The 12,598-nt window shown below is 41.1% G+C and overlaps 1 protein-coding gene across 5 annotated transcripts in view; it reads left to right on the forward strand.

Moving 5' to 3' along the window:
* matn4 (matrilin 4) overlaps nucleotides 1-11,745 on the forward strand; it is a 32,328-nt gene extending 20,583 nt beyond the window's left edge. For 2 of the 5 annotated variants that reach the window (XM_085160407.1, XM_085160408.1), the window contains exons 7-17: nucleotides 420-542; nucleotides 1,526-1,648; nucleotides 3,479-3,601; nucleotides 3,900-4,022; nucleotides 4,755-4,877; nucleotides 7,257-7,354; nucleotides 7,663-7,794; nucleotides 8,486-8,669; nucleotides 8,768-8,920; nucleotides 9,899-10,001; nucleotides 10,293-11,745. In XM_085160407.1, the coding sequence (XP_085016533.1) occupies nucleotides 420-542; nucleotides 1,526-1,648; nucleotides 3,479-3,601; nucleotides 3,900-4,022; nucleotides 4,755-4,877; nucleotides 7,257-7,354; nucleotides 7,663-7,794; nucleotides 8,486-8,669; nucleotides 8,768-8,920; nucleotides 9,899-10,001; nucleotides 10,293-10,353 (1,346 nt within the window). In that variant the 3' untranslated portion in view covers nucleotides 10,354-11,745. The remainder of the gene's footprint in view (nucleotides 1-419; nucleotides 543-1,525; nucleotides 1,649-3,478; nucleotides 3,602-3,899; nucleotides 4,023-4,754; nucleotides 4,878-7,256; nucleotides 7,355-7,662; nucleotides 7,795-8,485; nucleotides 8,670-8,767; nucleotides 8,921-9,898; nucleotides 10,002-10,292) is intronic. The other 3 variants (XM_085160410.1, XM_085160409.1, XM_085160411.1) reach the window with 3 other exon arrangements.
* Nucleotides 11,746-12,598: the final 853 nt, after the last annotated feature.

Consider the following 12,598-nt stretch of genomic DNA (forward strand, 5'->3'; position numbering starts at 1 on the left):
TCTTCGCACAAGCACATCTTTCTAAGTGCTTCATAGCTAACATTCACACTCCGATGGATGCATCGGAGAGCAATTTGGGGTTAGTATCTTGCCCAAGGATATTTGACATGTAGATTAGGGGAAGCCAGGAATCGAACCACCAACCTTCCGATCAGTGGATGACCTGCTCTACCACCTGAGCTACAGCCACCCCATATAATATCATTCGTGTGTGTGTGTGTGTGTGTGTGTGTGTGTGTGTGTGTGTGTGTGTGTGTGTGTGTGTGTGTGTGTGTGTGTGTGTGTGTGTGTGTGTGTGTGTGTGTGTGTGTGTGTGTGTGTGTGTGTGTGTGTGTGTGTGTGTGTGTGTGTGTGTGTGTGTGTGTGTGTGTGTGTGTGTGTGTGTGTGTGTGTGTGTGTGTGTGTGTGTGTGTGTTTAGCCATAGATCTGTGCGCTGAGAGAAAACATAACTGTGAACAAATCTGCGTCAGCTCGCCGGGCTCCTTCACCTGCGACTGCAACAAAGGATACAAACTGAACAATGACAAGAGGACCTGCTCAAGTTAGTCTCACACACACACACACACACAACGTACATGCAAATTCACACATCTCATATCGATCACCTTTATGCGATTGATTGAAGTGTGTTCTGCTGTCATTGATTCTGCTGCTCGGTGGTTGTGTGTTTGCATTTTGTTCCTCCGTCTCCAGTTTGTACAATTAAATCTTTTTGTAGATCTGCTTTGAAACTTTCCTCACACTGCAGGAAGTAACATACGCACATGTACGCACACAGTCAGCACACACGAGGCAGATTTATGAGAAGCATTTAAATGAAATTCTCTAAAGCACGAGTTAGAAAGCATAAATTCTGAAACAGCACAGTATGTTTACACTAGATCCTTGATTTCAATGCATTCTAGTCGTGCTGCGTTTCATAAGCCAGCACATCGAGTTAGCATGAGGCTGATGTTTAAGCTAGTTTATGGAGCATCTGGTACGATGTGTTTCTTCTGAAAACCTTTGACAGTCGTTGCTGTTTATCTAAGATACACAGACTCAATCTGCTGATTTTCTCGCCTCAAATGTTTCAGAAGACATTTCACTGGACTGTTCATCAAAGTATGAGAACGTTTGCGAGTGAGCCAGCACGTCAGTTGTGGTTTGAAATTCTGGGACAGAAAGCGAGCACGAGCTTTTCAGCTAATCAGTTACAGCTCAGTGTTTGCATGCTAACTAAGATGCTAACTGCACTAAGAGATGGAGAGCACCTGTTAGCATCACTGCCTCACAGCTCACCTGTCAACAGTATGAAGCCTTGCAGTACCAAACCCATGTGCAGATATACAGTTAGAAATGATCATTTCATTGTATTTGTAAATCAGCTTATTGCAGTAAGACTCATTCAGGTTCATATTTGGGACAGAGCAAAGCAGGTAAAAGCCGAGACTTACTGAGAGACAAGGGGAACATAAATGCGACCCACACATTTGGCTGCTGTCCTCTCTGCTGCTCATGGCCTCGCTGCTTTCCTCCCCTCAGTGATCGACTACTGTTCGTTTGGGAACCACAGTTGCGATCACGAGTGTGTGAGCGTGCTCAATGGCTATCGCTGTCGCTGTAACGAGGGATACAGGCTGCTGGAGGACAGCAAGACCTGCCAGGGTAAGCAGAGCGAACATGGAAGAAAAATCATAAGCGGTTAATAACACGGCCACGATGTCCACTGCTGCTGTGACGGAGGTGAGGCTCTGATTTCTTTACACGGAAACCGGCCTGACCCAGCCGCTAATGCAGGATTCAGAACATTAACGTTTCCCAAATGTGTCTCTGGATTTGGTTACTAGATAATCATGACATTATGTAGAGCGCTGGAAGAAATCCACAATACTAAATGATCATTTTTGAGATCACCACAAGATGATGAAAAACACTTTAATGATCCTTTTTTTTAGAAAATCGAGTCGAGACCTGAGAGATGGTGCCAGAATAAAGCAGCATGACTAATATGCAGTAGCTTTTTTTCAGTCCCCACTCAAACTTTATAGAATTACTCAAGATATAATTCAAGTGTGGAAAAATAAGCACAGGTACAGCAGAGAGCATGCAGAGGCCAAGAATGCCAATTTTTGGTGTTCTTGGGACATTTCTGCAGCAGCATGTGATTGTTAAAGAAACCCTATTCTGCTTATTTCCACCTCCATAACTTTATCTTTGAGGCTTTGCATGGTTCAAAATAATTCTTCTTATTCTGAACCTCCGTGCAGGTCTTCATATTCTGTCTGAAACAAGCTGTGTTCGCTCCAGAGCTTTGCATTAGGTATATCCCCTCTGTGACATCATAGATCCAAAAGTAGAAAAAAAGCTGTCTGAAGTGTGACGTGTTCAGAGCTGTCTGACGCCTGAAACGAGAGCTTGCGTCACAGCGACATGTTCATCAGGAAGCATGTCGTATGTCTTTAAGGTTACTGATGCGTCACCTTTGTGAACAAAGTTACAAACAACATAAAAATTAATAAACAGCTTTCAAGTTATTCTGACTTAAAGGATGAAACGGCAAAGAGAAAATGTCATTTAAAGTTTTAAAGAAGAAAAAGAGCTGGCTTGAAGGATATTCTCAGGAAGTTGTTACAAAACATTGACAAAGTCCCGATCGTCCTGCAGAATGAATCCATCATTGAGGTGCTGTCAGCTCCTACTATTGATGCATTTCCATGCTCTTTAACATAAAAATAAATCTGGTGGACCTTGGGCCCAACTTTGGAAGGACTGACATCAGAGGTTATGAGAGGAGCTGCAACAAGAAAATTACCGATGACTGGCTGATGGAGTCCTCATTTTCTTCCCATTTAAATAACGCCAACTTCTACATCTGTGGCCTGCTTCTTTGAATTTCCTGACATTAGTCGTTCTGACTTTCAGCCCTAAAGTGTTGAGTGCTGGTGTCAGCCTTTTGGCAGCAATAACATCAACAGCTGCAGCAGAGCACCTCTTCATCAGGAACCTTTAAAATTAAGACCATTTGCAACCTTTGTGGGTGCAAAGACTTCCTGTTCTCCTGAAGCCGTGCACATCTCCACAGCATGAATAAGACACAGTGTGACTGTAGTTCACAGCAGAAAGGAGACATTTTTAAGTAATTCACAGTCGGCTTTGAATACACAGTTTAGAAGATAAGTTTGACTCACAGTCAATTAAAAATTTGCTTCAAAGATTCAAACGTCATTTAAAGGAGTCCAGATGAATAACAGGGGATTGCGTGCTTATATTTGAATAAATCCTGTAATCTCAGAGTTTGGGGTTGTTGCATGATGTCTACTGTTTCCAGAAATTAATATCTGGCATTTAGTCCGTCTATCTGAGCTCTTACTGGAAACCTCTGAGAACAAAATCCAAAGCAGATGTAAGAAGAATATTTGTTTGGCTCAGACGCTGATAAATGTTAAGAAAAAATCTTAATCACAATTACACACTTTCGCTCAATGTGTTGTTCAGCCATTGACCTGTGCGCTGAGGGGAAGCACCACTGTGAACACAGCTGCATCAGCGCGCCGGGCGTCTACACCTGCGACTGCAACAAAGGATACACGCTCAATGAGGACGAGAAGACCTGCACACGTTAGTCAAGCCCTCGTGCAAATACACACAGGTGTACACGCACCTGCAGAAACACACCTACAGTCAGAGAAAAGGCTGCTCTTTCTCCTGTTCGTTCTATGAGTTGTTCATATGAAAGGCTCGTTGTTTCCAGCTCCTTTAAAGTAAGGACTGAAAACTGAGTCCATCTGGGTCTCTGCACAGTTTGGAAACACTTTTATTTAACACATGCAGAGTAAAACTAGACACTTAGAGTCACATTCACTCACTATAATGTTATAAATTGGGAATAACGTGTGTGTGTGTGTGTGTTACTCAGCCATTGACCTGTGTGCTGAGGGAAAGCACGACTGTGAGCAGATCTGTGTCAGCGCTCCGGGCGTTTTCACCTGTGACTGTAACAAAGGATTCAAACTCAACAAGGACAAGAAGACCTGCACAAGTCAGTGAATCTCACATGAAAACCCTGCTTGTGTTTATTACATAGTGCACCCGATAAATATGTACTTTGAATTTGTTTTAAAGGGGGGGGGGGGGGGGGGGGGGGGGGGGGCACTAAAAGATGTCACTGAGATGCTGATTCGCTCTGTTAGACCAACCAAAGGTGCTGCGTTCATACATTTCTTATGGAACTACTTATTATCCAAGAAAAGTTATGAGCACACTTTAATGAGGACTGGCATGTTCATGTAGTTTGTAGAGAGATTTGTTTGTAATATCATCCTCTACATTAAATAAACAGGCAGGAACGGGCTGATGGAGCTCTGCTGCTTAATGGCTGTGGTGTCGATTCCCAGGTTGACACCATGTGTGAAGGCTGCTCGATTAATCACATTTTAATTCAGTTTTCAGTGATTATGAAAACAAAACAGCTGTGAAAGAACTTTTTTTTTTCTTATAGGTCAGCTTTAGTTTGTTTTATAAATCTTGTGCATTTGAGCCTTTCGATGAACAGCATCTATTCTTCAAAAGGTTTGTGTAGGTGAACTTATGGAAGGATTAATGAGGAGGTGGTTTTCACCATAATCTAGCAGCAAAAATAAGTGTTGACCTCCCCGAGGTCAAGTCTTCCACAGCTGTTCACTAAACCTTTAGTTGTTGTGCATTACTGAACAGTTTTTTGCATGTGTCTCTCTCTGCTATGGTGTAATATGTGCTTTCTGTGTGTTGTCAGACATGAACATGTGTAACACAGTGGAGCACGGCTGTGAGTACCAGTGTGTGAGCACTCCAGGCTCTTATCACTGCATCTGCCCCGAGGGACAGCTGCTACAGGACGACGGCAAGAGCTGCGGCAGTAAGTCATCATCTGTGCAAATGCAAAAGCCTCTGACCTGTTTCAGCAGCTCTGAGTTAGTTTAAGAAACTCAGCACTCTGTGCAGAGAGAGCTGCTTCAGGATTAAGATGCTAGCTCCTGTGTGAACCAGCAGAAAGGCTGCAGGTGTGGAAAAAAGACTCAAAAAACTTAGAAAAAATGCTGGATTTTTATTAAATCAGTCTACAACAACAAAGCTCAAAGATAAATTATTAACCTGCACTGCTGAGCTTCACTATATTTGAAGCCAAAGCATAAGAAATGTATTAAAGAGGAGGATGAAGATTCAGGGCATTTCAGTGGCAGCTGGACGTTGATCAGGTGACTCTCAGTGAAAGGAAAAAACATTTAGGAGCAGAGGTAACGTCTCAGGAAAGGAAATAAAGATGTACAATGATCTCAAACTGATGTTAAAAACAGCTCAGTTATGTCTGGATGAAACGAGCTGGACAAAGATGTTGGGATTGTTTTATTCCTCCTGGGAGGGCGAGCGAATACCAGCGTACCGGCCAGTAAGCTTCACATCACATTCTGAGGCAGAGAGACAGTCTCATTTACAGTGGCTTGCAAAAGTATTCGGCCCCCTTGAACTTTTCCACATTTTGTCACATTACAGCCACAAACATGAATCAATTTTATTGAAATTCCACGTGAAAGACCAACACAAAGTGGTGCACACGTGAAAAGTGGAACGAAAATCAGACATGATTCCAAACATTTTTTACAAATAAATAACTTCAAAGTGGGGTGTGCGTAATTATTCAGCCCCCCTGAGTCAATACTTTGTAGAACCACCTTTTGCTGCAATTCTGTTGTTAGTTTTCCACACATAGCGTTTTGCATTTTGGCCAAAAAGTTCCATTTTGGTCTCATCTGACCAGAGCAGCTTCTTCCACATGTTTGCTGTGTCCCCCACATGGCTTGTGGCAAACTGCAAACAGGACTTCTTATGGTTTTCTGTTAACAATGGCTTTCTTCTTGCCACTCTTCCATAAAGGCCAACTTTGTGCAGTGCACGACTAATAGTTGTCCTATGGACAGATTCCCCACCTGAGCTGTAGATCTCTGCAGCTCGTCCAGAGTCACCATGGGCCTCTTGGCTGCATTTCTGATCAGCGCTCTCCTTGTTCGGCCTGTGAGTTTAGGTGGACGGCCTTGTCTTGGTAGGTTTACAGTTGTGCCATACTCCTTCCATTTCTGAATGATGGCTTGAACAGCGCTCCGTGGGATGTTCAAGGCTTGGGAAATCTTTTTGTAGCCTAAGCCTGCTTTAAATTTCTCAATAACTTCATCCCTGACCTGTCTGGTGTGTTCTTTGGACTTCATGGTGTTGTTGCTCCCAATATTCTCTTAGACAACCTCTGAGGCGTCACAGAGCAGCTGTGGAGCTGTTTTGCAAAGAAGAATTTGCAAGGATTTCAGTCTGTAGATGTGCAAAGCTGGTAGAGACAGACCCTAAAAGACTGGCAGCTGTAACTGCAGCAAAAGGTGGTTCTACAAAGTATTGACTCAGGGGGCTGAATAATTATGCACACCCCACTTTGCAGTTATTTATTTGTAAAAAATGTTTGGAATCATGAATGATTTTCATTCCACTTCTCACGTGTTCATCACTTTGTGTTGGTCTTTCACCTGGAATTCCAATAAAATTGATTCATGTTTGTGGCTGTAATGTGACAAAACGTGGGAAAGTTCAAGGGGGCCGAATACTTTTGCAAGCAACTGTATCATCGCTTCAAGAGCTACGCTCCAAACCTGCTTTCCAACTGCTGCGGACATCTGAGAGCAACCGTTTGTCACTATGACGACAACAACAATAATATTAATAATAACTCAGTGAAACTGAGCTTTATTACCCCATTTTGTTTTGTTCATTTTATTTCAATGACGTAAACAGTACAAAAGTTCACCTTGGAAAAAGAAAAGAAAAAATAAAATAATACCCAAAATAAAGCAAAAATACTCTTCAGCATCGCTCCAGCTTTTCTGGAAGAAGTTCACTCTTATTGAATCCCACCATCAGTTTGTATTTATGCAACTTCCTTACTGACATAAACTGTGATGACAACAACATACGTCTCTCTAATAGCAGAATATATAAACTATGTAAAATCCAATGATTATACATTCAGCTCCATAACTTTACCTCCACACAAACTGAGTAACTCCACTTTTGGAAAGTTACTAGTAAACTCTGCAGTGACTCATGTGGGCCGTTAGGTTACATGTTTTTACTGTGGTATTTGTGTTGCAGTGTTTGTTTAGTATTTCATGTCTTGATTTCTTTAATCATATTTTTCACAGTGAAATAAATTAAATAATTAAACCTCCCGTCCTTCGTTTGTCTCGTTCTTCTTCAGCCTGCAAGTCTGCAAACATCGACCTGGTGCTTCTGATCGACGGCTCAAAGAGTGTCCGCCCTCAAAACTTTGAGCTTGTCAAAAAGTTTGTTAACCAGGTTGGAAGTATTTTCTAACACACTGAGTGTTTTACTGCCAAATTGCAGGATTATTTCATATGTCCATACCTGCACATGCAGGACGGTCACAGAATAAAACAATGCCATCAAATATGAATTACTGCAGGAGGAAGCAATCTTGTTTTGGCTCCAGAAATAATAATCAACTAAAACAACATGTCCTGGACATTCAGCAAAAAGATATTTTACATATTAATACACATCTTTGTCCGGTATCTTAAAAACTATCAAATAATCTTAAAATAATAAAATGCTGAATATTCATCACCTCACCTGGGTCCCTGCAGGTCGTCGACTCTCTGGACGTGTCTGCTCACGGTACCAGAGTCGGTCTGGTTCAGTACTCGAGTCGGGTCAGGACTGAGTTTCCCCTCAACATGTACCACACAGCTGATGAGATCAAAGCTGCAGTCATGAAGGTAGTGCTTTTGTTTGTTGGTTTGTTTGTTTGTTTGGTTGGTTGTTTTGTTTTTTTCTTTCCTTTTTTTGTTTGTTTGTTTGGTTTGTTTTGTTTTTTCTTTCCTTTTTTTTTGTTTGTTTGTTTGGTTTGTTTTGTTTTTTCTTTCCTTTTTTTTGTTTGTTTGTTTGTTTTTTGTTTTTTCTTTCCTTTTGTTTGTTTGTTTGTTTTGTTTTGTCTTTCCTTTTTTTGTTTGTTTGTTTTGTTTTGTCTTTCCTTTTTTTGTTTGTTTGTTTTGTTTTGTCTTTCCTTTTTTTGTTTGTTTGTTTGTTTGTTTGTTTGTTTGTTTGTTGTAGCCGTGACAGACAGTTTGAAACATCAAGCTGTGGGAGTAACTTAAACCTGCATTCTTGCTAATGGCCAGCAGGGGGCAGTTCTTAATTCTTCCTAAAGAAGCCCAGCTGTAAAGTGAATGAGAGAAGTTATCCCGCTGATCTGTGACACACAGGTGGCGCCAGTATTGTGAGATTGTAATACTTGTGTGATGCTTAAAGTCAGCATAAAGATTCATGTACAGGCATATTTTACATATACATACAGACCCTCAGCAGTGAACTGCAGTTAATGAAATCCTGAATAAAAGATTAAACCTGCACCACGTTTGGGCCCTGCTCAGCTACACGACTCTAAATGTTGTTACTGTCCATGTTCAGGTTGATTACATGGAGAAAGGTACGATGACCGGCCTGGCCCTGAAGCACATGCTGGAAAACAGCTTCTCTGAGGCAGAAGGCGCTCGTCCTCTGAGCCGCAACATTCCACGAATCGGGCTGGTTTTCACAGACGGACGCTCCCAGGATGACATCACCGAGTACGCCAAGAAGGCCAAAGAAGCCGGTAAGACCCAGGATGATAATAACAGCATCTGTAGCTCAGTGTCTGAATCAAGCAGTGCAGTAGTTATCATGTGACCCTGCACCTGTGCATGTATGCAGGCATCAACATGTACGCGGTGGGTGTTGGAAAAGCGGTGGAAGATGAGCTCCGTGAGATCGCGTCTGAGCCTGTGGAGAAGCATTTCTATTACACCACTGACTTCACCGCCATCAGCACCATCGCTGAAAACCTCAAACTCAATGTCTGCCCAGGTAACCTGCTCTACTAGACCTGACCGCAGCGTATAAAACAGCAAGTAAACAGACAAGTTAATCTGACAGCATATTATTGGTTCATATTCTGAGGCTTGCTTTCTGCCACAGGAAGTGAAAAAGCTCTAGCACCTTTTTTCTTTCCTGCAATGAATAAACTAAGGTGGAAGTATAAAAACTACCAATGTGAACTTCATGAGACTTATTAAAGAGACGAAGAATGTGCAAACAATGCATTAAATCCTGGCCTTGGGAGAGCGCTGTGTTTTTAATCCTCTTTAAGTTTTTAATATTTTTTTAATACTTAAATTGGTTTTAAACAGGAAAAACATCCTGAAAGTAAGAGAGGATCCTCCCCAAGAGGATAATTATATAAAAATCGATGCTCTTTTTTTACTACTATGGTTTAAAAATCTTCTCTACTGAATCCCTCGGTTCATGCAGCTTATATAATGGTGAAGGTCATTGGTTGATTGCACAAATAAAGCACATTACAACCTTTTATACACTTAGAAAAGAGTTTTGTACCATAAACAGCTGAAATTGACAACATTCATCATTTTAATAACAAAAGATTTTGGTCAGCCTTAAGAGCAAAGCTTCAGCAGAACTTTCATGTGATGGTTTGTGTGGTTTTTACTGGTAATTCATTGTAACAATGTCTTGTCTTTGTCGCCCTCTACTGACAGAATTACAACATGACAGTTGCAGAAAAAGAGCACTAAAAACAAAGCAGTTACAAAACATTTTTCCTGAGTGTACCGAACATTAAATCCTCAGGTTAAAAAAATAATAATAGTAGTTTATTGGTTTGGAGCTCGAAGTAGACATTAAAGCTAAACAGGGACAATTTAAAAAATTAAACTACAGCACTTCATCGCATCTTATGAGCAATGTCTGCACCTTCAAGATAACTGAAATTAACACAATGTATATACAGATAAAGAATATTATATTCATATATTTTTCCTTCTGCAGAGGAGAGTCAGGGCGAGATTGAGGTGAAGAACCCCTGTGCATGTGAAAGTCTGGTGGAGTTCCAGCAGGCCACTATGAACAGCCTGGAGCAGCTCACACAGAAACATATCCTTTAAAACAAAAAACACATAATATCAGGTAATTCTGTACCTTCAGGTAAAGACTTCAAAAAGTGTCTTTGCATATTAAATCTCTTGTTATTGCTCTGGGTGTTTTTTTAATAACATAATATCTGTTGTTTCCCCGTGACTTCGGCTTAGAAGCTGAAAGTTTTTGGGTGCTCAGCATGCAGGTGACCCCACCCCCCTCTGTGCTCTCTGTGCCAGCTTATACAGAATACAGTGAGCGTGTATGTGTGCATGTTAAGTACTTATGATTCCTTAATGACGTGTCCACTGGCTGGGATGACCGCGCGCCTGGAACAGCTGGAGAACCAGCTTTTCTCCAGGAAGTGATCTGTTGACTTCTGAGCGAGCACAATGGGACGAAGAGGAAGAAGAACAAACTAAAGCTTGATTTATAACACTGTGGTAAATCTACCCCATAGCTACAGCGTAGCCTAGCACAAAGCCTGAGAACAGGCTAACGTGTTAGGTCTGCTTGGTAGTAAACTGCTGTGTAATGGCAGTATTTTGATTCAGAAGAATAAAGTATCCCTGGAACTAAATTGAATTGGTTGTAATAATATTGAACTTGCTTAAAATGCAATAGCCAAAGTAAGCACGCTGGTTTTTAGATTTGCTGTGACAACACAAGTTCAGACTCCCAGAAATCTCCCGTCCTGCGTTTCTGTGGAAAGAGCCGTTGTTCAACATTTATTAGCTTCAAGACCAACGAAAGATCTCTGGGGAGATTGAACACAGGACGATAAATCAAGCTTTGAGAAGAGTTCGGCACATTCCGACAAACCAAATCCTCCAAATCAGCCTCAACGGACAAAAGTGTCTCCACTCTACAACATTTTACCAAGTAAAGGTGCTCTTATACGACAAAGGGTCATAAAACACATGGATTTGATATTTCAGGTTCCCCATGACGTCTGTTACCTCTGCCATGACACAGTTTGCATAAAAAATGAACATCTGAAAAGTGAAGCTAATAGAGAATTGCCTTAAATCTACGCCTCACTTGATCTATGACCTCAGTTAACCCTCACACGATGAGTTCATGGTCAAAAAAACGAGTTTACTGTATGTAGTAAATATCAGCATAATTTTCTCACACACAGTGTTCATTCATCGCCACCCATCATTCGCCTGTTCTTACAGCTTTATTTATACTTTGATCTCTTTTGTATGGTTTGTTAAATATGACGTGTTTATTACAGTTTGTTTTATTTTAATCAGCAGCAGAATGACAAAAAGTAATGAAGTGCTATTACCACTCTGAATATTAAAGTCCTTTGGGTCATTACGTGCTTGCATGTAGACGGTAGATTTTTATCTTGGGCCTAAATGGTTAAAAGTGGTGAAGAGAAAACTGAGGTGTAGTTTTTAAAAAAGGGAATTTTAGATGTTTAAATATCACTATTCACCGAGGCTGTGGTCGATTAAAGTAAATGTGAGCGAATCAGTGCACAGAAATTTACTATGAATGAAGAAAGGTCACCATAAAGGAATATTAAAAAAACTGAATCACAGTCATAAAGTCACTCTGTAAATGAACCACCTGAAGATTGTGTTGAATGTCTGTGTCTTATAATATATAAACGACTGCCACAAATTTATACCCCTTTGTATTTGAATCCCTGTATTTTTTGTATATTTTATAACAGGTTTACATTTTTTGTATTTTTCTAAGGAGTCTCTGTATTACAGCACAGACGACAATAAAGGAGTGAACTTTCATTTATTTGATGGTGTCATGAACTCTGTAAACATCCTGCAAAAGTTTTGATGCTCTCATTTCTTATGTACATCTGTGCTCTCTAGATGCTCTCATGCTGCAATGCCCAGCTGGTGGATCTAACCACTGCAATTAAACTACACCTCTAAAGTGTTTGTGGTGTTGGTGCTTACTGGAACATTTCTGAGGCCGTTATCAGACAAATAGTATGGTTTACTGTGTTGTTGGTTCTTTACCAGAAAACAAAGAGAAGAAATCTGTGCTGCAGTTTAAGTGACTGAAAAGACGTCTAAATATGTGAGGAACAGCTGTTCATTTGGATTGCAGTCGTCCCCACAGACGTTTTTATTTGGTTACATTTCCCACCTCTTGTTCCTCTCTAAGGTTTATGTAAGTGAGTAAAAGCAAATCTGGGATGATACAGATTGGGATGGCCCAGGCATCTATCTTTTACCCCTTGCAGCTGGATAGGGTAGTGGTGAGACTACACGTCTTTGGAGCAGGAGTTGCAAGTTTGATTCCCACCCAGTATCCAGTAAGGGTCCTGGGTAGACCCCTCATAACCAAAAAGCCCTGGAATGGCGCGGCTTTGTCTGCAGCCTGTCCTCAGCACAGACACAGATCATTTCACTACACATTGTACTGTATTGTGTGATGTTGTATGTGACAAATAATAAAGCTTGCGTGCACTGAAGCAGCAAACTGGAAACAACACTGACGGATCTTTAGGCCTTTAATACACTGTTCAAAAGAGTTACAGGAAGCCTTTGAAAACACATCAGGTGGGAAAAACAATCATACTGGATATCCACACTGATATGGACTGGGTAACGTGTTAGGACTGAAAGGATGCCC

Source organism: Neolamprologus multifasciatus, chromosome 5, assembly GCF_963576455.1.
Source record: "Neolamprologus multifasciatus chromosome 5, fNeoMul1.2, whole genome shotgun sequence".
Taxonomy (NCBI): domain Eukaryota; kingdom Metazoa; phylum Chordata; class Actinopteri; order Cichliformes; family Cichlidae; genus Neolamprologus; species Neolamprologus multifasciatus.